This window comes from Wyeomyia smithii, chromosome 2 (genome assembly GCF_029784165.1).
Source record: "Wyeomyia smithii strain HCP4-BCI-WySm-NY-G18 chromosome 2, ASM2978416v1, whole genome shotgun sequence".
Classification (NCBI taxonomy): Eukaryota; Metazoa; Arthropoda; class Insecta; order Diptera; family Culicidae; genus Wyeomyia; species Wyeomyia smithii.
The window spans coordinates 86,580,761-86,605,544 of NC_073695.1; the positions used below are offsets into that span (position 1 = coordinate 86,580,761).

The 24,784-nt window shown below is 36.9% G+C and overlaps 1 protein-coding gene across 1 annotated transcript; it reads right to left on the reverse strand.

Moving 5' to 3' along the window:
- Window positions 1-216: 216 nt before the first annotated feature.
- LOC129721434 (dynein axonemal assembly factor 1 homolog) lies at window positions 217-24,465 on the reverse strand. Its single transcript, XM_055673990.1, has 2 exons — window positions 22,896-24,465; window positions 217-433 (listed from the first exon to the last, which is right to left on the reverse strand). The coding sequence occupies exon 1, from the start codon at window positions 24,422-24,424 to the stop codon at window positions 23,084-23,086; it is 1,341 nt and encodes a 446-aa protein (XP_055529965.1). The 5' UTR covers window positions 24,425-24,465; the 3' UTR covers window positions 217-433; window positions 22,896-23,083.
- Between the last annotated feature and the right edge of the window lie 319 nt (window positions 24,466-24,784).

Below are 24,784 nucleotides of genomic sequence, written 5' to 3' on the forward strand. Positions count from 1 at the left end.
TATCAAGTGCGGAATAGTTCTTGCATCACTAGACGTTTTGTAGAAAAATGTTGTTTTCTGTTTGAGTAGAAGATTCAAAGCAAATCAAGCAAATAATAACAGTCTGAAGATTAATCAAGTTTAATATGGTGTTGTGATAGTATTTCAAAAATCCACTGATTTAAACAGAAAATAAATATTTATTTCAAATAAATACACCTAATTGTATAAGGCAGAGTACAAATAAATAGATTTTTACTGGCAGATAACAGTCAAAAGCAGCATTCTATTTCCTGAAACTATTCTTCATTTCCGCTGGTAAAAAAAAGTTGTTCAATAATCGCGTCATTTTCTCGTTTCGGCTCGATATATCACTAGAGAAAAGAAGTATTCCACAGTTTTATTCAGTCCAAGCGATGGTGCATGTCATCGCAGATAGAGTGTTCTGGCGCACCTGTAACGAAAGAGGAAAAAAGACGTAAACGTTGTTGATTTGATAAAACGCTAGAATTTAGTGAAATCGTATAATTCGTATCGAGCAATTCTCGCTGAAACCAGCCCCCTGCAATTGGAATGTGAGGTTTTTCAAAAATGATATTTATGATATTTTCTTTTCCTTGACTTCCACCTCCATCTTTATTTTTGTATTCGTTCTCAATAAAGTTTTAATGTCTTAAAAGAGAGTTTTCAAGTTGCAGTTTCTGACATCGCTACGCAGTGCGGTTGGTGCGGTCCGCACCAGGCCCACCACTCAAGGGGGCCCCAAAATCTTGCGAACACCGAACCGGTCAACATGCCCATCTGAACTTAACCTCATGTATCTGTGCTCGCCACTCTGCTCTCGTGATCCACACGGACAAAGTATATGTGATACCGATGTTCATTTTTACCATGACTCGTGATTCGACTGACACCGAAGTTGAATGTTTTGCGATCGCAGAAAACACTCGATGCAACGTGGAAACAAGCAACGGAGCGATTTTTTGCAATGCTGAAAACCAGACTTGGTAAAGCACGCACCGCACTAGAGGCGGAACAAAAACTGAGCTCTTGCTTGCTAGGTATCACGCACTTGAGCTGGGTGCTTCGGTCGATGATTCGACACGCGAAGAATGAAGAATACCACCACAGAGCGGATATCTCTTCGATGGTGTTTTTCTAAAGTTACATAGAGCGCACTGTGCAGCCCCGAATCATTTTGCTTGCTTTTTTGCTTCGTGGCATCTCCGTCTCCTTGTACTCTGCTTCTCTTTGCTATGCATATTACACGCTACAGCTTGTGCAGAGGGTGAGCGCTGACGACGTATGCGGGTGAGTGGGTGACTATATATTTGTGTTGTTTTTGAAATTAAATGTCATGAATTCAATGAAATGAAATTTAATGTAATGAAGCAGCAAAATAATGCAATGTTTAATAGTTTCAAAAGAACATGCCGTGAAAATTTTTTAAAATTTTTGCAACAGTTGCAATTACTTGGACTTGTTTGTTTCGTTTAAAGAAAGCATGCGTTTCGGTAAATATTTCCTGTAATATGAGGTTTAAATTGCTTTATATTTCTTTTTATTCAGCCAAAAAATACAGCGTAATGGAATCAAGACACTATTTTGATACTTTCCGTCGTTTCAGAAAGCATAATCATCAAAAAGCGAGTTAATATTTAAAAAAAAATACAAAATTCCTAATCGAACTTGCACAGCATCTCAAGCAGAGCTTAATTGTAGCTCTAGCTCCATGACCCGCACGCACTCGGGCTAGGTGCTTTGGTCTTCAGCTTGGTGCGCAACAAATTACGAAAAGCATCACACAGCAAATATCTCTTCACGGATCAAAACAAAAAGAAATACCACAAAAGAGCGTAGGCGCAGCCTTAGATCAGATAAATAAAAGGAAGAAGAGGAAGATAAAGCCCAGAAAGGACAACTTTACGGCACAGAGGTAGCTTTTTTTTTATTCTCGCTTATTTGCCGTCGGTCTAGTTCCGCCACTGTTGTGGCCAATCACCGACGCCCAGGGAGGCGACTCCACATCCAGGACCCTAACTCACGACCCATTTATTAACGGACCGGCGCCAACGGCTTTACTTCCTCATGCGATGGAAGGCGTGATCCCAGAGATTTTTCGCCTCAGAAAATCTCCCGGTGTCGGCTAGAATTGAATCTAGACCAGTTGGGTTGGTTGTGAGTGGATCACGCCACCTCACAACCATCGACACCTATGTCGGCGGTGGGATTCGAACCCAGGCGTCGAGCGTGGTTGGCGGAGACGTTACCAACCACACTAGGCCCCCGCTCCACAGAGGTAGCTGACTGAAGGTTAAATATTATTAGGGGCTTTACTGTTGCGATTCTTAAGATTTATAGCAATTTGAAACTTAACCATGTTTTCAAAATCGGCGAGCAGTAGAACTGAAAAAGTTTACATCCGATTGACTTGAAATTTTAACTGTAGCTTTTTCATTAGATTATCTAGTGAAGTACAAACGATTTTAGCGATTGATTAACAGCAACTAAAGTTATAAACAATCAAAGTCGATTTTTTTTGTCGAAACAGATTTTTTTTTCAAAACCGTTGCCATTTTGTGAAAAAAAATTCTAAAAATATAATCATGTGTACTTCACTAGCGACACTTATGTAGATAATGAAAAAATTTTTGTTTTGGTTATAGGTGGAGTTGGGCATGACTTCTACTGCTCGCCGCGGAACAACTTTAAAAAAAGCGGTTCACGGCAATCGCTGCACAGCCGCCATTTTGTAACAAAAATAGCAAAAAAAATATTTTTTCTTTTCTGCAAGAGTTGCTCAATCCAATGATATATTACTTATATACCTTACATCTCAAATGTCCTGTAAAAAAAATCATGAATAAAGCCTTGTTTTTTGAGCATTTGGTAGATATAACCCCTTAAATTCACATTTCTAAAATCCGCTATGTGTCAAACACTCGTTGTTTCTTTTGAAAAAAGAGTAACCTAGATTCAAGTTACCCTTTAGGCACCAGTGATTTTCGTAACATTGATTTTTTTCTAGAAAAAAACATTAAAAACGCTGACTCAGTATTAGGGCAGCGAAAATGGTCATGTTACCGACCATGTACATTTTGTTTATTGACCTAAAAAATTTTCCTAAATTGGAAATGCTAATAAACATAAAATGATTCAACAAACCACATGTAAATCATTTTAATGTTTATTAGGCATCTTAAACACATTTTTTTTAATAAAAATGTTAATTTTCGATGGTCAAAACACTAAATTTTTAAGCGTTTTGAGGCACTCCTAAATCATGTCTGATTAAGCTGAAATTTTGCACAGGTTATTATTTTGGGCTAATAACAAAATGAACATGGTTGGTTCTTTAAATTCGATTTTTTTATACATAGTATTGCCACCCTGCTCAGTATACTTTGGAAAATCATAGAAAACTCAACAAACTCAAACTGGTTGGCGGAGACGTTACCAACCACACTAGGCCCCCGCTATAGGAAAAATATAATTGAAAAGAAATTCTCATTTTCAATTTCGGGTCGATGATCCGCGATTCCCCACTGTGCATAAGTTGCTCACAGAATAGGGTAACGGGGTATTTTGGCCCGCTTTAGGAAGTGATTGCACAATTTATTAGGAAAAAAAGATTTTTACAACTTCAATACCTGCTTTATCGTACTTTTGTAAAGACCTATATATTCACTTGGCTATTCTACATCCAGAATGCAATATCCACAAAAACACCTGGCAATACCCGAGTGGTGACACTTGCTCCCAGATAGACCACGTGCTGGAAGACGGTCGACATTGCTCGGACATTATGGATGTGAGGTCTTTCAGAGGGCCAAACATCGACTCAGATCATTATCTTGTTCAGAAAATTCGGGCGCGATTATTCAGCGTCACGAGTGCAAGAAACAAAAGAACGATGTGTATCTGCAGATTACCGCCGGAAGTTAGATGAGAGGATAGGAGCAATCGACGTAGCTGCCAACAGCAACAGTTTATGGGAGTCTATCCATGGAACTATGGCTACAACAGCGCAAGAGGTGATAGGTACTTCTAAGCGACGCCAACGAAATGGCTGGTTTGAAAATGAGTGCCAGCGAGTGACGAACGAAAAAAATGCTGCCAGAAGCCGAGACCTGCTTGAGGAGTCCTCCATCGGCAGATACCAGGCTGGTTTTCGTAAGGGCCGATCAACGCCGGATCAGATGTTTACCCGGGAACGATCCTTGATAAATTCCGGAAGTACAATTCGCAGACTAACCACCTGTTTATTGATTTCAAGGCAGCTTACGATTCGGTAAAAAGAAATGAAGTGTGGCAGATAATGCTCGAGCATGGTTTTCCGGCGAAACTGATTAGGCTGATACGTGCAACGCTGGATGGCTGAAAATCAAGTGTTCGGATTGTAGACGAAGTGTCAAATTCGTTTGTGACCTTAGATGGATTGAAGCAGGAAGATGCGCTGTCGAATTTACTGTTCAACATTGCACTCGAGGGTGCGATTAGGAGCACTATCATCACACGGTCGCACATGCTCCTTGGCTTTGCGGACGATATAGATATCATAGGAATCGATCGCAGGGCAGTGGAGGAGGCTTTTGTATCTCTGGAGAGGGAGACGGCGTGGATAGGTTCGATCATTAACTCTACCAAGACGAAGTATATGGTTGCGGGTACAGACTGGGGCAGGTCTAGTGGCATTGGTGCTGAGGTAGTGATTGATGGAACACTTGTGACATGTGACAGCGATGTTTTCCGTGAAGTGAAAAGACGGATTGCAGCAGCGAACAGGGCCTTTTACGGACTGCGTAACCAGCTCAGGTCCCGCAACTTGAAAACGTCGACGAAATTCCCTTTGTATAAAACGCCAATCCTTCCGGTGGCCCTCTGAGGACACGAAGCGTGGACGTTAAAGGCGGCGGACCGGAACGCTCTCGGAGTTTTCGAGCAAAAAGCGCTGCGTACAATTCTCGGTGGGAAACTAGCAAATAATGTGTGGGGCAGACGCATAAATCACGAGTTGTACCATGTGTAGGGTAGTTTGGGGTAATTTGAACCCCTTAAGGAAAACTGCTGTTATTTCGTAGCCTGTGTTTTCCCATAAACGTTGTGTATTATAGTAATATTGACCTGTTTTCTATGTTTTTACACAAAAAAATCATGATATTGAGGTCAAAAATAAAATTAAAATAACGAAATTAAAAATAATGATTTTTGGACATAAAAAATCGTTTGGGGTGAAATGGACAAGCTATTGGGGTAATATGAACAGTGTTTGGAATAATGTGGACAGGGTAAAAAATGTGACAGTGTGTGTGACAGTGTGTGTGTGTGACGGTGTGTGTCTGACTGTGTGTGTGTGACGGTGTGTGTGTGTGTGTGTGACGGTGTGTGTGTGACTGTGTGTTTGACGGTGTGTGTGTGACGGTGTGTGACGGTGTGTGACGGTGTGTGACGGTGTGTGACGGTGTGTGTGTGTGTGCGTCTGTGTGTGTGATGGTGTGTGTCGGTGTGTGTGTGCGTGTGTGTATTTGTGAGTGTGCGTATGTGTGTGTGTGATGGTGTGTGTGTGATGGTGTGTGTGTGACGGTGTGTGTGTGACGGTGTGTGTGTGACGGTGTGTGTGTGCGTGCGTCTGTGTTTGTGCGTCTGTGTGTGTATGTGTCTCAGTGTGTGTGCCAGTGTGCGTGAAAAATGATTGTCCATTCTTAGCAACTTTAATTCAGAAAGGATCACCCTTAGGAAAAAAATACGGGTATAATTTTTTTCGGTAAGGAATAACATGGGTATACTTGAGCATGACGTGCACAAAACATACATCTAAAAATAAGGAAGGTTTTGCGGCATTTTAGGTGAATAACATTTTCTGACATTAGAAATAATTTCAGCACCTCAAAATTGGCATTATACATTTGTTCGTCCGTTTTTGTATGCTCGCGGCATCAGTCCGACAAAAGAATTTACTTCAAACTCACCTAACCATATCACCCCAAAAAAACTGTCCATTCTTACAAAAAACTGTCCATCCTTACAAAAAACGCAGTATCTCCCACTATTTTTTTCCACTATGTAATCGTAATATTTTATCAAAATGTAGCCTTTTGCTGGACAAACACGACTGCAAAGCTGATTAGACTGAAAACGTTGAAGAAGTTCTCATAAAATCTTAAATACAAGAGCGTAAAACTTACAGCAATATCAACTTTTGGTGTTTCCTTTGTTTACATTGGCACTGCGGTGCACCTATCACAGCAAACCATGAAATTTTTATGTTAGGTAGGGTTTAGTAGTTCATGGAATGGATGAAGTAGTACATGGAACCCAAAAAAGTAATACTTTCCAAGATAAAGCACCTGTCCAGTTCACCCCACTCACAGAAAACCGTAAGTCAATGGAAATTTGTATCAACAGCCACTTCACGATGTATAGTTTACTTTACACCTATTATTTTTTCCACTAAGATGTGGGCCAATGAAAGTTTATTTTCACTCACGGTAAATACATCATGCATGGCGTTCGAATATACCTCATACAGGGGATAGTCAAAATAAGTAGGATAGGCGAAATTTTGATGAAATTTGAAATACTATAGCTTTGCTAAACGTTATTCGATTTTAATATTTCGAACACCATTGAACTGGAAAACTTTTGAAGTTTCATTTTCTGACCCCAGATCTGGCCTAGGTCACCGGATATAGGAAATATTCCTGAGTTCCGGTAGGCATGTCAAACCTGCTAATTTTTGGATGGATTTGGTAATGGGTTACCTGATAAAAATGCCCATTTGCATCATTGGCATAGATGACAAAATCATTTCTGAAGCAAATGATTCATCAAGATCCGAAATCGGCCAAGAACTCATCGAGAAATGGCTATTTTTCATCCGGAAGTTCTCAGAGGAACCATTAGTAGGGGACATTTACGTTTTTGCACCAAATATAGCGTGTTACACCTCTATCTTCAGGATTTTTTATCAGGAATCTTCTGGCCGAATTTGGCCTCATGCCACTATTCCAAGGACGTGCTGAAGTGGTATGCGGACAATAAGGTCAATTTCGGGCCGAAAATGTTCAACCCTCCCAACACTCCGGAGCTCCGCCCCATCGAAAAGTACTGGGAGATTATGAAGCAGCACCTTCTTAAACAACCTAAGGTAGTGAAGACAGTCGAGGAACTGAAGAAAGTATGGGTTTACATGCAAAAAACGGTTGATTCACAGGTTGTGCACAATCTTATGGCCGGGGTTAAGGCCAAGGTGCGGGCATTTGCGTATGGACTGTAAATAAAATACGAGTAAAATGGTAGAATGAAGTTTAATAGTTATTTTTTAATCCCTGAAAATTTGATGGCAATCGGATGAAAACTCGAATTTTGCGAATCAATTTTGTGTGTGGCAATTTCATCGTGGACACCCTTTATTCATTTAGTCAGTTTTCGGTGTTAAATTGGTGGATTTCTACTGTAGGGGAGAACTGTACAAAACGCACCAGTTGAATAAGAGGACTTATGCTATTAATTCCCTAAAATGCTTACACATAGAAATGTTATTGGTGGATTTCTGTATTTTGCTTTAATGCTTTCCTACAGTAAAAACGACTAAAATACTTAAAAACTGTAAAATTGTCAGTGGCTCTGTCCAACATATACTTATTAATGAATTTTATATAACTGATTAACAAATATTAAACCAAAATTAATTCACCTAGCGGTCAGACTCAGCCTTTCTCATTCAAACTTATTATTTGTAAAAATAAATTTACATGAATGCTTAAATCCAATAAAGGTATATTCACTCTTTGGGTTCTAAAATATTGATGTTGTAATTGAAGTATAAAATTTAAAATTTGACGTAATGTTAGTGCTTAAAAAATATCGAAATAAAAGAAATGACTCTTAATTTCGAACAATTTAATCACGAGTGGTACCAGAAACGTTCATATAGTACGATGCCACATTTAAATCATGTTGAGGCCATATAAAGCACACGGGTAGAAATAAAATCTCGAAAACGGGCAAAATGACTCATGGTTTCATGATTTGACTCATGGAAGCGGGTGTTCGATTTATGAATTTTTGCTTTGGTTTGCTTGCTTGCTTTGGCATGAGTCACGAGTCATGCAATTTAGCATTTGACTCATGAAATCAGGCGTTCGATTTATGAAATCTCGCTTTGACTCCTGGAACCATGATTTTGATTTATGAAATCATGAGTTGCGAGTCAGGACATATAGCATTTGACTCATGAAATCGGGTGTTCGATTTATAAAACGTTGCTTTGATTTAGGAAACCATGAATTGAACTCATGATTTAATGGGTTCGCATCGGCAGAGCGAAACGTCAAAATTTGGTTTTATTTTGCTCTGTTGATTTTGCCCGTAGGTCGAATTATTAGTTCTGCAAGTTCCGAAACTTCATTTAAATACTATTCATCGCGTGTTCTACCTGTCCAACTCATCAAAAATACGCGAAAGTCAAGTGATTAAATACAAAAAGTAAAAATTTCTGAAATATTGTGAAACATGATTCGCAAATCGTGTAAAATGATGGTGTTTGATTGAACGTTTCCATTTCAGGCTGAAATGTACATGAAGTGCATGAAAAGAGTTCTCTGGTATGCTCTACAAATTATCAAGTCAGATACGGGAGATTGTCAAGCTATATCTGGTAGCTCAACAGTATCGTTTAGTAATTCGATATACACGGATTATGGCTAGATTAAAAATGGGTTTACACGTACCATCAGCCTTTAAGTAAGGAGTATGCCTCTTGAGAATTTCCGTTCCATAATTAAAACCAGCCAACACTCGAAGGTTCAGAATCGTTTTGTTTGCTGTAGAGTGATTCTTTAACCCATTTTGGCCCAGCTGTTCGATTTACCAAACGTTTTGTTCAATATATCGAACACTTGGGCCAAAATGGGTCGTTCGCATGCCGAATGCAGAATATGTTTTCAAAGACAGTGTTTTTTACAGATGTATCTCAATGCTGAATGATAAATGGAAGAAAATACAACGACAACCTACAGTCAGCGGTTTCCATAAATGGTAAACTTCAATCCCGAAAGTGATATTGTAATAAAGAAGCATTACTGATGCATAAAGTTTATTTCATTGAAAAAAGAATATGTGTGTGTTTAGTAACAGTAACAAATAAACAAGTAAAAAAACAGTTACAAAAAGTTACAATTCAAAATTACGAAAAAGTTAGTTGCCAGAAAAGAGAATTAGTTTTTTTAATGTTTGTCTGTTGGAAGGTTATAAACTGATAATTTGTTTTGCATAAAATTTGAAGCATATGTTTAGATAACTGACAATTATTTTCTTTATCAAAGCAGCTCGGTTTGATGTACAGGTACTATAATCGGTATAAAATTCGAATATGCTCACGAAATTTAGCAGAGAATCTAGAGTGGATTCTACCAGATGATCAAAACAGCTTGCCAAGGTGAGATCACGTACTTCACCGACAAATTCCTACAAGTAGATACACGGTGCTCCCACAGACCGTTATTATAAAAAAAATGCACCAAAGAATCTACACCATTTCACCATTCGATTCGTTATGACGTCCAGAATGTCTGGTCAAAATTTCAAAATCATCGTACGGTACATTTTTGAGTAATGCCCTTTTGAAGGTCGTAAAGTACAAAAAAGTGATATAAAAACGACGAAATACTTATTGTAAAGCACGTTTTTCAACCACCATTTTATGAAATAACTTCCAAAATAGTTTCTACACATTCCAGGGGTTATATTTCAAGACAATAACAATTGGTGGAAAGATTTATTTGAAAATCCCACAGTGCAGAGTGGTCCAAACTCGAAAAATCGTGATCGTCCTAGATTTGACTGTGAAAAATTGATTTTATGTACTTTATGTCTTAAGCAAAATTATTTTATAGAACAAGGCCGTACTTTTGACGTTTTTGGTTTTTTGATCAATCCACCTAACAGTTAGATAAAAAAAATATTTTTTCTAATTTTCAATATATCAGATCGCTTCCTTCAGCAAAGTTGTGTAAAATTAAAAAAAAAAACAATTGCTGAATACTGCGCAGTCCTATCTGTACGTTGGACACGACAAAACAGAGTTTTTTGTGGAACACCCCTCCTTTAAATCAGTTTTTTGTCTATAACTTTTTCTATGGTTGTCAAAACAATAAATTTTATAAAGTCTTGAGAGAATCTTAGTTGAATGAATAAAATCTTAGAACATTTTGCATTGTTTTGACCATTACAGACAAAATTTAAGACAAAAAAAACTGATTTTAAGAAGAAGTATTCCACAAAAAACTCTATTTTGTCTTTTCCAACGTACAGATAGGACATCGCAGTATTTAAAAATTGTTTTTCTTTTAAAATTTTACACAACTTTGCTGAAGGAAGCAATCTGGTATATAGAAAATTAGAAAAAATATTTATTTTATCTATCTGTTAGGTGGATTGATTGAAAAACTAAAAACGCCAAAAGTAGGGCCTTGTTCTATGAAACAATTTTGCTGAAGGCATGAAGTACATAAAATCAATTTTTCACAGTCAAATCTAGGACGATCACGATTTTTCGAGTTTAGACCACTGTGCACTGTGGGATTTTCAAATAAATCTTTCCGCCAATTGTTATTGTCTTGAAATATAACCCTTGAAATGTGTAGAAACTATTTTGGAAGTTATTTCATAAAATGGTGGTTGAAAAACGTGCTTTACAATAAGTATTTCGTCGTTTTTATATCACTTTTTTGTACTTTACGACCTTCAAAAGGGCATTACTCAAAAATGTACCGTACGATGATTTTGAAATTTTGACCAGACATTCTGGACGTCATAACGAATCGAATGGTGTACGCAGATTCTTTGGTGCATTTTTTTTTATAATAACGGTCTGTGGGAGCACCGTGCGATGTGTATGAAATAATAATCAAAGTATCTATAAAATTATGAGTAGGTACATGGAATTTTTTTTTCTGTTGCATCTATGATGCATTTAACGGAAGCCACCCTATCTTCTACGACTAGTTTTACGCATTATGGTTTCAATTTTTAAACTTTAGTCTCAAAATTTTAATTTCTCAGAAGAGTAAATCTATGTTTCACACTTCCTTCATTTCACACCACCGAGTGTTGATGCTTGCGAGTTTTATTTGCTCCCATAATCATGGACACACACTCCTGTTTACGGTCTCATTCGCGTGCACTCCCCTACTCGCGAGAACGACCAGCCAAAAATAATTATTTCAAGACGCATCGGAATGGCGTGGCGCGATGCAACGGAGTGGCAAAAAACATATTTCTACAAGAGGTTTCGAGGTACGATGCTGGCCTAACAAGCCAGTCGTCGTATGTTCGAATCCCGGTTCAAGAGAGACTGTTGGTGACAGTAGCATCGTAGCGTTAGCCCCGCAATTGTCCTGTACACTAACAGTTGGTTGCAAATTCTGTGTCAAATGAACAGAAGTTCGAATTGCGATACGGAATGTAGCACCAAGGCTTTGCTTTGCTATTTTGATAATCCGATAACTTACACGTTGCAGCATTCGGTACTATAAAAAATTTTCATCCCACACATTTAAAATTTAAGTAATTGACAAATCGCATGCGTGAGTCGGTTAAGGAAGCATTTTCTGGCACATTTTTTCAAGCCCTCCTAGTCAAGTACTTTTATTCGAGTACTCCACTCGCATGTCTCTACTCGCGTACGCGTCGTGAGTAGAAAGACAAAAGAGAATTTGCGAGCGGTTTTATGTTGGCTATTGCTCTGGCGAATGCGTAAATAACAAAGCGTTTCTCGAAAGTGTGTGTGCAAACGATTGGAGAAGTCAGAACAGTACAATGTCGTTGACAGTAATTTTGACCTTCCAAAAAATACTCCGTAGGACAAAATATTTTTAAAAGTAAAAAACCCAAAAATATAATTATAAAATATACATTTGAAAAAAAAAAACACTTTTCAAAAATTCGATTTTTTTTTCTTCGAAAACTACACGCAATGTGCAAATTTCTTTATAAAGACAGTTGCACAAATAAGAATGGAAAAATGTCGAAAAATCAATTTTGAAAAAAAATTTTTTAGTGTAAATTTCTTCGTAAGGACAAAATTATTATCTACAACTTTGCCGAAAATGTCACACCGATCAAATCTATCACTCTGGCTCTAAAAATATTTGTAATTAACAGTACCAGTTTTACCTAAACCGTTATCACAAATTAGTCGTGATTCAAGAAAAAATAACTAATAGCACAAACAACATCTTTAGTTTATAGGAACATCTGTGCAAAGTTTCAAGCAAATCAAAACTGGTCAATAAAAATGGTCACCTTTTTTGTGCACCATACCGATAATTCTGGTTTTTTTGTTGTTTTATGTTTAGACAAAATAACCATCTGCTGCTTCACCTAAAGTATCATATGAGTCAAACAAACCGTTCTAGCTCAAACAATATTTCATGATTTTTTTACGTAAACTGTGTAAATGTAGTAAAAGCTAGTTAATGTTGCTTGCTTAAATATTTATAATCAAAATGTCGCCTCAGATCCTCTAAGAAAGCAATATGTTGAACATCATGGACATCCTTCATCTAAATCATGGACAAAATAATGTTTGACGTTGATGATTGCTTTGAACTGGGCTCCTTCGCATTATTGTGGAAAATATCAACAGGGTCTAACTTATAAAAAAGTTGGTCACTCAGTTATTTGTTCCTGGGTGCATATTGAAATTTCGAGCTCGATCTGAGACATGGAGATGAAATCGAATTTACAATCGTCTATGTCAATGCGCACCAACATTTTGAATAAGATGTAATGAATGAACAAGAAAATTTTAACTCTTGATTGAGTATTCATCCTAAAGGGACAATTTGTTTTTTAGTCCAATTTAGGATATAATGCTGATCCCATCTCTGTGCTATTCCCGACATTGAAAGCTGTTTCGCACTAAAAATTTGACGGCAGGCAGATTTTGATTGCCAACACCCCCGTTTGTGTGTTGCCAAATTTTTCACTGGAGGAATTGCCGCTACCGCACAAAAGCAGCGTTTTTTACCAGAAGATGTAATACCGCTACACTTACCGCAGACGCTACTACTACTATATTTGTCTGCATTTGGGCTGATGCATGGATAATTTTCAATTGATTGCTAAAAAAACTACGGAAGTGCATTGGAAACTAAACGGCTTATGAGCATAAAAAACACAAGTTTTGTCCCCTTTTCCGTTTTTACATTTTTATTTTCACCTCAATGTAGCTGATCTTCCAGAAAAACGTAGCTCTACGTAAAAAAACAAGTCTATGTTATTCTCAACTTCAGTGATGTTCCAGTTCCAAATTTCCGCTAGCGAAATTTGTAAGAAAACCCGGTTGGAGAACACACAGGCATTTCACCAATCTGCAGTTTACAGTTCAAGCGAAGCGAATACAACCACCACCTAACAAGGGAAGCGGAGGTGATAAAGGCAACCGAAAGATCACTTAAATCGAGTGCCGCGGCTAACAGAATCACGTACCACATCACCATTACCAAAAGTATCTCACAGGCACAGCTGTTTAACTTGAACAGATTTTGTTGGCACAGCCGGCACATTATTTAGTTTTTCGGCAAAATAGGCACGAATTCTTCTATCGCCTAATTTATCTTTACAGGCAGGGCAAATAAACATTGCCTTCCCTATGACGAACAAATCCTTGTGGGCACGACCGTTTATTCCACAACATTGCTAGCCGATGTGACGAAAGGCATCGCAGAAACCGCGGGGCACTGGTTTAAAATCATTAATAGGCAAATGACACTTGCCACACAGCTTCTTATCCATCAATTCTAGCAGCAATAACAACAACGAGTTTACATTTCTAGCGATTGAACTCTAAACTGGGCTTGATGGAAAATACAAACTTTACGGCTAGCTATTTGTATACGAGCACTACGTTAATAGCCATATTTTATCATAGACCTGGTATCATCATTTTGTATCCTTTTCGATCTCCAATCCGATTTTTTTCCGATCGTATGTTCTCTGCCACAGTTGGTTTAACCGCACTTGATATTACTGTGTTGAGTTAATTTACGCAACCGCAATCGCGGTTTCTAAACTTGCAATCACTGAATATACCGGCGCGCAGTTTGACAGATATGTGTTACGTTTTTAGCAGTCATGAGTCGTATTTATAAAAACGCTCTGACTAGCTCATGGTAATCAGAATCCAACTTATGGTATCATGAGTCATGACTCATGATTCTATGAGTCCATGTGACAGCGATGTGTTACGCTTTTAATAGCCATGAGTCACATTCATGAAAACGCTCTTCATAGTTCATGATATTTGGAGTTGAGAACATGATGTCATGAGTCATAGGTCATAATTTTGTCGGAGAACATCATTCATGATTTCATGACCTAAAAGGTTTAGTTTTAAATAGTTTTTGAGTTTCTTTTCTTTCCAAAACTTTTGAACCACATATCAAATTGTTATGAAGTTTGTTATTTGTAAGTTTGAGAGATGACTCGTTCGTATGACACTAGTTATGTTCAAATAAGTCGTGTAATCTTTGTGATAATAGACTTTCGTTGTTTTAACAATTTAATACATAACGGTTGCTTATGTTCGATTATAATCGAATGAAATGGGAACGTATAGAGCAGCCGAATTATGAAACCACTTTTTCAATCATAATTCATCAGTTAACCATTAACTAGCCCGTTCATCTTATATCGATATTGTTCAAATCGGTTGCGTAGTTTCTGAGATAATGATGTTTCGTGATTTTCACATTTCGATACATTACTGACGAAGTTACAGTCCGATTACAGTTAAATTCAATAGGTTGATATGAGGCAGCTGAACCTCTCACTTGACACTAATTTAGTGAAAATCGGTTCAGCCATCTCTGAGAAAAGTGAGTGAGTTTAAGTAGTCTTGTGAATATTTTTCTTTTTAAAGCTGGATTTCACATTTTTAAACATAACAGGCAAAGTAAAAGTCCGATTGCAAAAAAAATCAATAGGGTCTTATAGGGCAACTAGACCTTCCATTTGACATCGATTTTATTGAAATCGGTCCAGCCATCTCTGAGAAACATGAGTGAGATTAAATAGTCTCGAGAACACGTTTCTTTCCATAACTTTTGAACCACATGTCCAATCTTTATGAAATTCGAAAGTTAAGGGTTTTTCAGGCCTTTCATTTGAAATTAATTTTGTTCAAATCGGTTGCGTATTTTCTGAGATATTGATGTTTCGTGATTTTTACATTTTGATAGATAACCTCTAAACTAGAAATTCGATTACAATAAAATTTAATAGGGTCTTATTGGGTAAATAGAACTTTCATTTGAAATTAATTTCATTGAAATCGGTCTAGCCATTTCTGAGAAAATCGAGTGAGATTGGGAGAGCGTTACACACACACACATGCACACACACACACACACACACACACACACACACAGAAAATGCTCAGCTCGTTGAACTGAGTCGATTGATATACGAGATTCGACCCTCTGGAGCACTTTTATACCTTTGGTTTTTGCAGTGATTGCTATACCTTTCTAGGAGAAAGGCAAAAACTGTGGTTACTCTAATACTCACACTTTTGCAATTTACAATACCATAAATATTTCAATTTATTTCACTAACTTTTATCAACTTTTACCTTAAAACGATCGAAACTAAAATGGGGACAGAATGCCCTATGAAACGCTACAGAAGATTGCTTAGTAAATTAGGATATGTTCTATTGCTTTTGATTTTAGGAGAACAACGGGGAAGACGGTCACTCTAAGGAAACCATTCATTATTCTGCTCAAAACACAATTTTTTAATCTACGACATTCATGAAAATTCTACATTTTCATAAAATACTGAGAACCTTTCCTTTTTATATAGATTTAATATTAGTTTTCACTAAAATACAATTAGTTTCGAAAACCACTATTTTACGGACCGGTTGTGCTGGTAAGACGGACCTACGAAAGACTCTAGCAAATTGCTTTTCTATACAGGACGACGCACTGCGCAAAAAAGCACGTGCTTAAACCATACAGTCTCACCGTGGTCGGAGGCCCTGAAAACCTCGATTTTTCATGTCAATATTTTTCATGTCAATATTTTTCATATTTTGCATTTTTCCGAAGATTCTTAAACTATGAATGACCTTTTCCCAAAGTTTTATGACAATCGGTTACGATATCGATTTTTGGTCCCACTTTGAATGATGCTATATGTGATAATTTCAATGATTTTCTTAAATTCAAACATCTGTAAATCCCTTAGTCTTGATCCGATTTTGATACAATCAGTTTAATTTTGAAGGGAAATTTATGTACTTTTTGGTAGATTTTCAAAACTTGCCAAAAATACAACCTATTTCTCAATTCAGGTAAAACATATTGCAGGGAAGTAAAAAAAACAATCTTGTGAAACGGTTCGGAACGATCGGATATCCAACAGCCAATGAGAAATTTATTGTACTTTTCCAATTTTTGGGTCTCGTTTTGCACATCTCCCTATGAGGAGATATTTTGAAAAATACAACTGGAGACGTATGGTGCTCAGTTGTAAAATATTAAGTTTCGTATATTTTAACAAAATGATTGACTGGGAAGCCTACATGTAGTTTTTGCAGTAGTCTCAAGCAAGCATGGAAAAGTTCACTCACCACTCACAGAATTCCGCCTACAAGCAACCAACATTTGAAAGAATCATTGCGATCGCTTAAGTGCAATCGTTTACGATTCTTTCGTGAAACACTCGCTATATGTTGCTCGCTCCGCCTAAAGCAAGCAATACTGAAACAAAATCATCAAAGAAAGCTACCATATATTTCTTTGCTCTAAGTTGTCTCTTGCAAACTTGAGAATGTGTAACTTTTAATAGCGATGGTTTGCTAGGATTGAAAGCTTATAAATAGCACGTTCAGAAATGATACCCGCATGATTGTTATGCGATACGAGTTTTTCCATCCTTGGTCTCAAGCATTTTTACATAGACTTGTAAGCATTTTTACATAGACTTGTACAACTTTTTTCGTAAAAATGTTATATCTCGAGATTGACTCATATTACCTCGGGATGATAGTTGTTTCTTATGTGATATTTTCCAAGGAACACGATGGTATTATCAAATTTAAAAAAAATGGCTGCATTCGCCGAAAACTGTAAATTTAGTTTTCAAATACAAAAATGATTTATGTGGCAACACTTCCGGTCAAAACTTATATTTTTTCTGGATTCCTTGGTTTATTTTCTTCAAAAATCATCTATCAGTATCTTAAGTCTATAAATTGTAAGAAAAAGAAAAAAGAGATTTTGAACAAAAAAATGCGTTACTTTGTAATAAAGAGGGGGGTCCCACAGAGCGGAGGGTATTCCAATCGACACCAAATTTGGGATTTTTCCAAAGTGACAGTAGATGAATAGTTCTCCCAACTTTCAGCAAAATCTGTGATGGTCGTGTCCAAGTTTGTGCTTTTTCGTGGTCACTTCGTATGGAATGACCCATGTAGTATTTTAATGGTTTTATCAGCATTCCTATTGATGATTTTTATTTCAAACGAGAGTTTGTGACTTTGGGTCTCATTTCACATGTTAAGAATGCAGAAATTAAGAATCATAACGATACCAAAATGCAAACAATTTTTTGAATGATTCCGATTTCCGAAAAAAATAATATTTTTACTAAGCTATCTTCACTTTCATATTTCTAATATTCCTAACTATTAGTATGCCATTTAAAACTACCGTTATCTGAAGTTTCACAGTGACATAAGCTTAGGGCATCTTCAGCGGTGGTCTATTTTTGAAACAACTTTATACTAGATTTACACCAGCGAAATCTGAATAGAACCAGCTTATAAAGACCAACTTTTCGTTCTCCGCACCGGTGTTGTATATCTTCTTGTTTTAAACCGCTGACATCTGTCACACTGTCAACAATTTAATACCCCATGTTATCAGTTTATGAGACTTGTTATAATAAAAAGCATTTAATACACTAAAGTCGCTTATTACGCGGGAGATACATGCCGCGTAAAAAAACCGAGTAAATTCCGGAATCCGCGTAAAAAAAACGCGTAAATTCCGGAATCCGCGTGAAAAAGCCGCGTAAAACAAAACCGCGTAAAAAAACGCGTAAAAAGCGACCTTAGTGTATTTATCAAACGGAATTTCGATAAGTTTCACGCACATTTAACGATTACTTTGGCAATACACTTTAAATCCACAAGACTTTATAAATTTGACGGTTTGACCCGAGCGTCAGTGACATTTTTCAGGATGGATTGGTATGATCTAAAAATTTCTGCTACAAACAGGGCTTCGGAGGATAGCGAAAAATGTTTGATCGCGTAGATGTTCATCTTCCGTTTTCATGTCATCAATCTTTCTGAATCTTGCAGTTCTTTAAACTTGGGTTCGGTGTTGAGGATATTGAAACAAACCTGGGGTGACATTGCGCATTTAGTTTCGAGTAACTCGAACAAAACTAAATGATCGCTGGTGGGGTTATGTTTCGTTTTCCGTATTTTTTTCGACTTTGCGGGTTAGATGAGTTGAATAACAAATGACATTGACAGCTCCTTTCGAGCTTAGAGCAAAACTGGCAGTATGTGACGTGCTCGAAAATAGCGAAAATCGTTCGATTCGAGCTGCACAATGCCACTCCTGCATTTTGAACGTTTTCAGTTCAGTGTCTTCGAAGAACATTTTTCTTGCCTCTTGAGGCCTCCTCTAGTCCCACTACAATTAGGGCGATTAACGAATAGCCGACATATTTGGCTTCCTGGTGGCTGATGGTTGCAAACCAAGTAGTTGAACCTACGGTTATGGTCTTCCAGAATTCTCCCTTTTGCTAGTCAGTTTCCTTGAAGTCAAGAACGACCAACATGTTCATTTTCTTCTTCAGAAAAACCACAAAAATGAATTGTGAATAATCATGAAAAATCTTTGTTTTATTTATCTTCAACTCAGGCAAAATGCTTATATGTAAATAGCTAAAAATGCGGTATTCAATTAAAATATGACATTTTACCCACCTATTGGTAGCGTACAAAGGGTTTTAGAACGATCTATTTCTTGTTCCAAAAAGTGACAAAAATAGATCAAAACGTATACCAGTTTCAATTTTTTTCAATTTAGATCTGGTATAAAACAAAATTTACACCACCGGTGCAGCAATGAATTTGAGTTTGTTCCAAAAAAATAGAACAAAACAACGATTTGGACCACCGCTGAAGATGCCCTTAAGTTTGGCACTGCAAAAACTACATCACATTGCTCTACTGTTGAAAGTGAACTTAGTTTGATTATTTCTCAAATAACTAACTATTGTTTTCATCTAGGTATATAATATCTCTAAATTCACAAAATTCTGTTGATATGTTACTGGCATGAATAGTTTAGGTAAACTCCCATAGTTTATGTAGATATGAGCTATGGTCCATCGGGTCCACCCGGTCCGTATTGCCCGTTGTTCCCCTACTTCTGAAACTTCTAGCGCTCCTCACTTCACGTGCTGATTTCTGTTACGGACATATTGGCATATTGTGGTTTGTCGAATGCTTTAAAATACGCTTCGTTATAAACATACATTATATAGATCCTTCAATCATCCTTGACGTTCAATGTAGATTAAAAATGATTAAAAGCGCGTGAATATCTACCTGGTGCGTTTTGTAAAGTTCTCCTCTACATTATTTTCTCATATCGTCGGTTTTGAGAAACACTGGCACTACTAAAAAGTTTCTCATTTTTGAGTTTTTTGATAGCAAACGTTGCTAAATATCTACTGTAAATTTTCCTCCCACAAAACCCTGTTTAAAAATTCACAAACAAAACAGGGTTATGAGTAGAAGGGCCTTTGTAGCACAAATCGAAATATCTCTTTGATTCCGTTCAATATCCACATTACATCTCAAAAAATTGAATTTCAAAAAATTGTAAATTGGCTTTAAATCTACCGATCCTAACGAAATTTTGAGAGAATAATGAGCAGCTCTAAGGCAAACAAGTAAATACCAAAGCATGATTCTTTTTGGTTTTTGTTAAACTTATAGAAATACTCTTCTCTGAGTTTTCTCGAAATAGCACTTCTCTGAGTTTTCTCGAAATATTTAAAAAAAAACACGAATAAATCCGCCTAGCGGTGAGACCTAGCTTTTCTCATTCACACTTTGTTATTTGTTGAAACAAATTTGTCAAAAACTTCAAATTTCCGAAAAAAATACATCTTGTTAATTCCTACTGGATTTTTAGTTTACTCTAAATAAAAAAAATCGGTAGCCAACAGCACAATCATTCTAAACATTCACAAGCATACGCACATACACTCACACATACAAACATGTACAGACACACACATACAAATTACATTTGAAGAAATTTGTTTCGAATATAGTAGGTGAATTTTTTTTATGATTGTCACGTCACTGTGGGTTTTTCAGGTAGAGGACGAGAATCAACTTCAATTTCATTTCGAAATCCGAAATTGGGGCTTTCATTTTTTGGAATACATCCTAGAATTGCCAAATACGATCCAAAAAAGGTATTTCCACTCTTTGCGTTCCAAGAATAGCGATGTTGTTTTTCAAATAAGTATAATGTATAAAATTTGACGTAATATTTTTGAAATGAGCTGTGCTTAAGAGGTAGTAGAATGGAGGAAATGATTCCTAATTTCGAACAATTTAATTCTTAGCAACGTCGAGAACGTTCAATTTAAATAAAAATGATGTTGAGGACATATATTTGATTTTAAGCAGTTTGGTTCTAGACAGTCTTTGGGTTACGTTTCTTTCCAAATCTTTTGAACCACATATATATATATATATATATATATATATATATATATATATATATATATATATATATATATATATATATATATATATATATATATATATATATATATATATATATATATATATATATATATATATATATATATATATAATGAAATAAATTACTCGTTAGAGACAGCCCGTTCATTTGACACCAGTTTTATTAAAATCGGTTTTGTGGTTTCTGAGATATTGATGTTTTATTATTTTTACATTTTGATACATAACCTCTAAACTAAAATTCCGATTACGATGAAATTCAATAATAACCTATGGGGCAACTAGATCATTCATTTGCAATCAATTTCATGAAAATCGGTCCAGCCATCTCTAAGAAAAGTGAATGAGAAAAAAAGTTGCACATACACACACGTACATTTACGCACATACATACATACATTTAGAAAATGCTCAGTTCGTCGAGCTGAGTCGAGTGGTATATGACATTCGGCCATTGGGATTATTCTTATACCTTTGGTTTTGCGAGTGATTGCTATACCTTTCTGGGAGAAAGGCAAATAACCATTCCAACAAGAATTAATCTATTTTTATTGCTTTGCCCTGAACCTTGAAACAGCTGCGCTAAACAGATTATAGATTTTTAACCATTCCTGTGAATTTTGGTGCTCCTGGTGAATGCAGAAGGGCGTCAAAAACCCACAGAGTAATTGCTCGCCGGGTTCGTCACTTCTACGTTGGCCCATGAGGAAGTGAGTTTTTCTCATTCTTTGAAAAACTTAGATGCACTAAAATTAAAGGCAAAAAAACTATAATCTTGCATTTTTTCTATATTGAGCTTTACCAGTGTTGTTTTTAAAAGTAATATTCATTTCATTTGTTAGTGTAAATCAAGTAATATGTTTGTCCTCGCCATCTGATGTCCATGTCAAGCCAAACCAACTCTTGTTTCCATAAGTATCAATGTTTCACCAATTACATTACAAGAACATTTAGCGTTTAATGTTGCAAAAGATGTGACCCTTCACATTAGCCCCAACGAGAAAACTTACAGAGATATTACATATCACATGTGAACGTTTTCTTAACTTATTATGAACCGGACCTAGAACCAGATTTTTATCCAACGCGATTTTCACGTCACAGGTTTCTATTGTTCTAATCAAGAAAAAAATGACAAAAAATACCGACTTTCCACAGCCGAGTTTTTCACTGTTCGTTTTACCGATAGAAAAAAAATAAATGTGAAGAATCCTGGAAGATATGATTTTATTGAATTTTTTTCTGTGGTACGAAAGCTTTAAAACATTTAGAATGTACTAGAACATTACATTGCTCAACAAACAGATGAACAGTGCGGGTTTGTGACAATGTCTTAATTAGAATCCCAATCGAATGTATGAGATAAAACTGATCTTCAAATTTCGTTTAGCGGTAGGACTCAAATATTTCGTCTTCTCGAAAGGAGTCCCTATGCAAAATTAAAGCTCAATCGTACTTCGGAAAGTCGTGTTTTATAGCGATTAAAATTGATTTACATGGCAGTCCAGTGAACACGTATTGGACCATTGCATTGTTCGGTAGAACGAACAGTAATTTTCAATCAAGTGACGCACGCGTTGTAATGCTTGTAAAATATAGATAAATGGTACAAAAATAATTTTATTTATAAGCTACTAGAACAGTTTCGACAATTTTTTTTTAGTTTAAAAAAAAATATTGAAAAATTGTGGATTTTGAACACATTTGCGCGAAACGCTCCCCTCCTTACGGAATGGGCGGGGAAGAGTGTCCGGTAGGTTTTATTGTACCTAACATTCCCAGCTATCATATACAGAAAACGATTATGTGTTAAAAAATTCTAAAGTACTGTTCGATAAATCGAACAATCATGGGTTAAGAATACAAAATATCTACCAGATAACACGCCTGGTAAATATTTTGAATTCCGATGTTTCACAATGTACGTTTAAATACACTTCAAACTGGTTGAAACTGGTTTCGCCTCGTTTTGTTTTTGTGGTATGTACCTGATAAAACAGTATGTGTGTACTGTAATTGTATACTGTATGTGTATACTGTATGTGTATGGTAATTCTTGTCTGTAACATTTCTCACAACATTCCTTAGATTCACTTACTTTTGGTCAGCATGACTATGGAGTTCCAATGTTACTGGTCAATTTTTGCAGAAACCCTTCGGCTACTAGTTCGTTCTAATCTAATCATTGATTCGTTTGTATAAATCTGTGTGCACAATCCACTTCAGCGAATAACATAATCGAATAGCGATCAAACTGTTGTCATTTTGTCATAGATAAAACGCACTTCACTCGGTCGCTTCACTACTTTGTTCACTTTCCGATTCGATCAAATTTTCTTCCGTACTTTGTTCTTCCTCACTGGAGGCTTCCTCGGTGATAACGTCCAGTTCCACACTATCCTGATCACTAAATCGTTCGAGCTCACTACTGTCGTCGTACGCAAAATCTTCTGATGATTCCTCCTCCGTGGAAGCTAAATTGTCCGCCTGCACTTCGCCGCTCGTTCGTTCATCCTTTATCATCACGGTGTAGTTCTGCATAAAATTGTGCAATTGCGTTCGCATTCCATCTACGATTTGACGCAGCACTAAATTCTCCTTTTCTAGACTCTTGATGCCTTCGTGTAGTTTACTTTCGGATTTTATGTTCATTTCAATTATGTACCGATTATCGATTGATTCGGTGTTATCTGAGCAGCACACTTTATTCACTGATCGGGACTTACACTCTTTACTGCGTATGATAACTCCATTGTCCAGCAGGTATTTACTAACCATCGACAAATGCTGACAGCCCCAGTAGTTGTCGTCAATGACAATGCTTCGAATGTCCGGAACGACAGAACGAACTGGTTCCATCTCCATGAAGTAAATGTTGTTCCCATTCAACCATAAATGTTGCAACTTGGGAAATGTTTGGAATAGCTGAATGTTGACGTAAGTTAGTTCATTGTTGGATAGATCCAGCCGCAGCAGTTCATTTAGATTCAACTTAAGACTGTTAGTTATCTTCCTCATTCCCGTATTTTCGAGATCTAACTTCCAAAGATTACCCATTCGGGAAAAGAAAGCAAAATCAACGTCTCCAATGCGCGGGTTATTCTCTAACACTAGAACTTCTAAATTTGGGAGATTGGTTATGTTCGCGATGTCATAAATTAAGTTCGACTCCAAATACAACTCCTTCAGATTATTAGATCCATTTCCATCCACCACGATGGAGGTAATTTGATTGTTACCGGCATACATTTTTTCGATCAACCTTGTTATCCTCAGTGTATCAATCGAACACCGTCGCACATAAAGTTCTCGAATATCGTCGAAATTCCGATATAACGAGGGTGGAACAAACGGGAACTTTGAATTAGTGAACGCCACTTTTTTGTAATCTAAACTGCTTGCCATAAAATCCGCGTACCGCACCTCGTTAGGCAAGAACACATCCTTAAACACGCAAAAGTCGTCAGTTTTCTTCTGATACCAAGCGTCGTACAAGTCGAACTTTTCATAATTACAAATTATAACACTATACGCGACTTGAATTAGGAATGCCGTGGTCACGGCAATTGTTAGTGCGCTTTTGGCAATCGATGCCCGATGACGAATTGACTTCGATTTCATTCTCATCGCGATGCCGTTACGAAACGAACTGCGGTCAGTCTGCGTTGCGCGTCACCATCAACCGGGTTCGAAATGGTCTATTGCGAGCGTTCGACTGCACACTTTTACTTTTATTAGGTATCTATCCATGATGCTGCTGATCTTGTTTGTCTGTCGCTCTCTCACTCCACTAGCACGCCTGTTGTTGTCGGAATAAAAATCCACGGATGGATGGTCGGACACTGCGAATTTCCCGAGCCATCGCCCGAAGGCTTGCAAGTTTATGGCTCACGGACGATGTGAGCGCCTGTTTGGTGATTGATGAGTATTGTTTTGTAAAGTGGCGCCATCGACGCCGGTTCCGTTCATTTATCACGGAACAGATGA

Bases quoted from the DNA above. Each gene is read 5' to 3' on its own strand.
- LOC129721434 (XM_055673990.1), bottom strand. From the start codon at position 24,424: ATGAGAATGAAATCGAAGTCAATTCGTCATCGGGCATCGATTGCCAAA.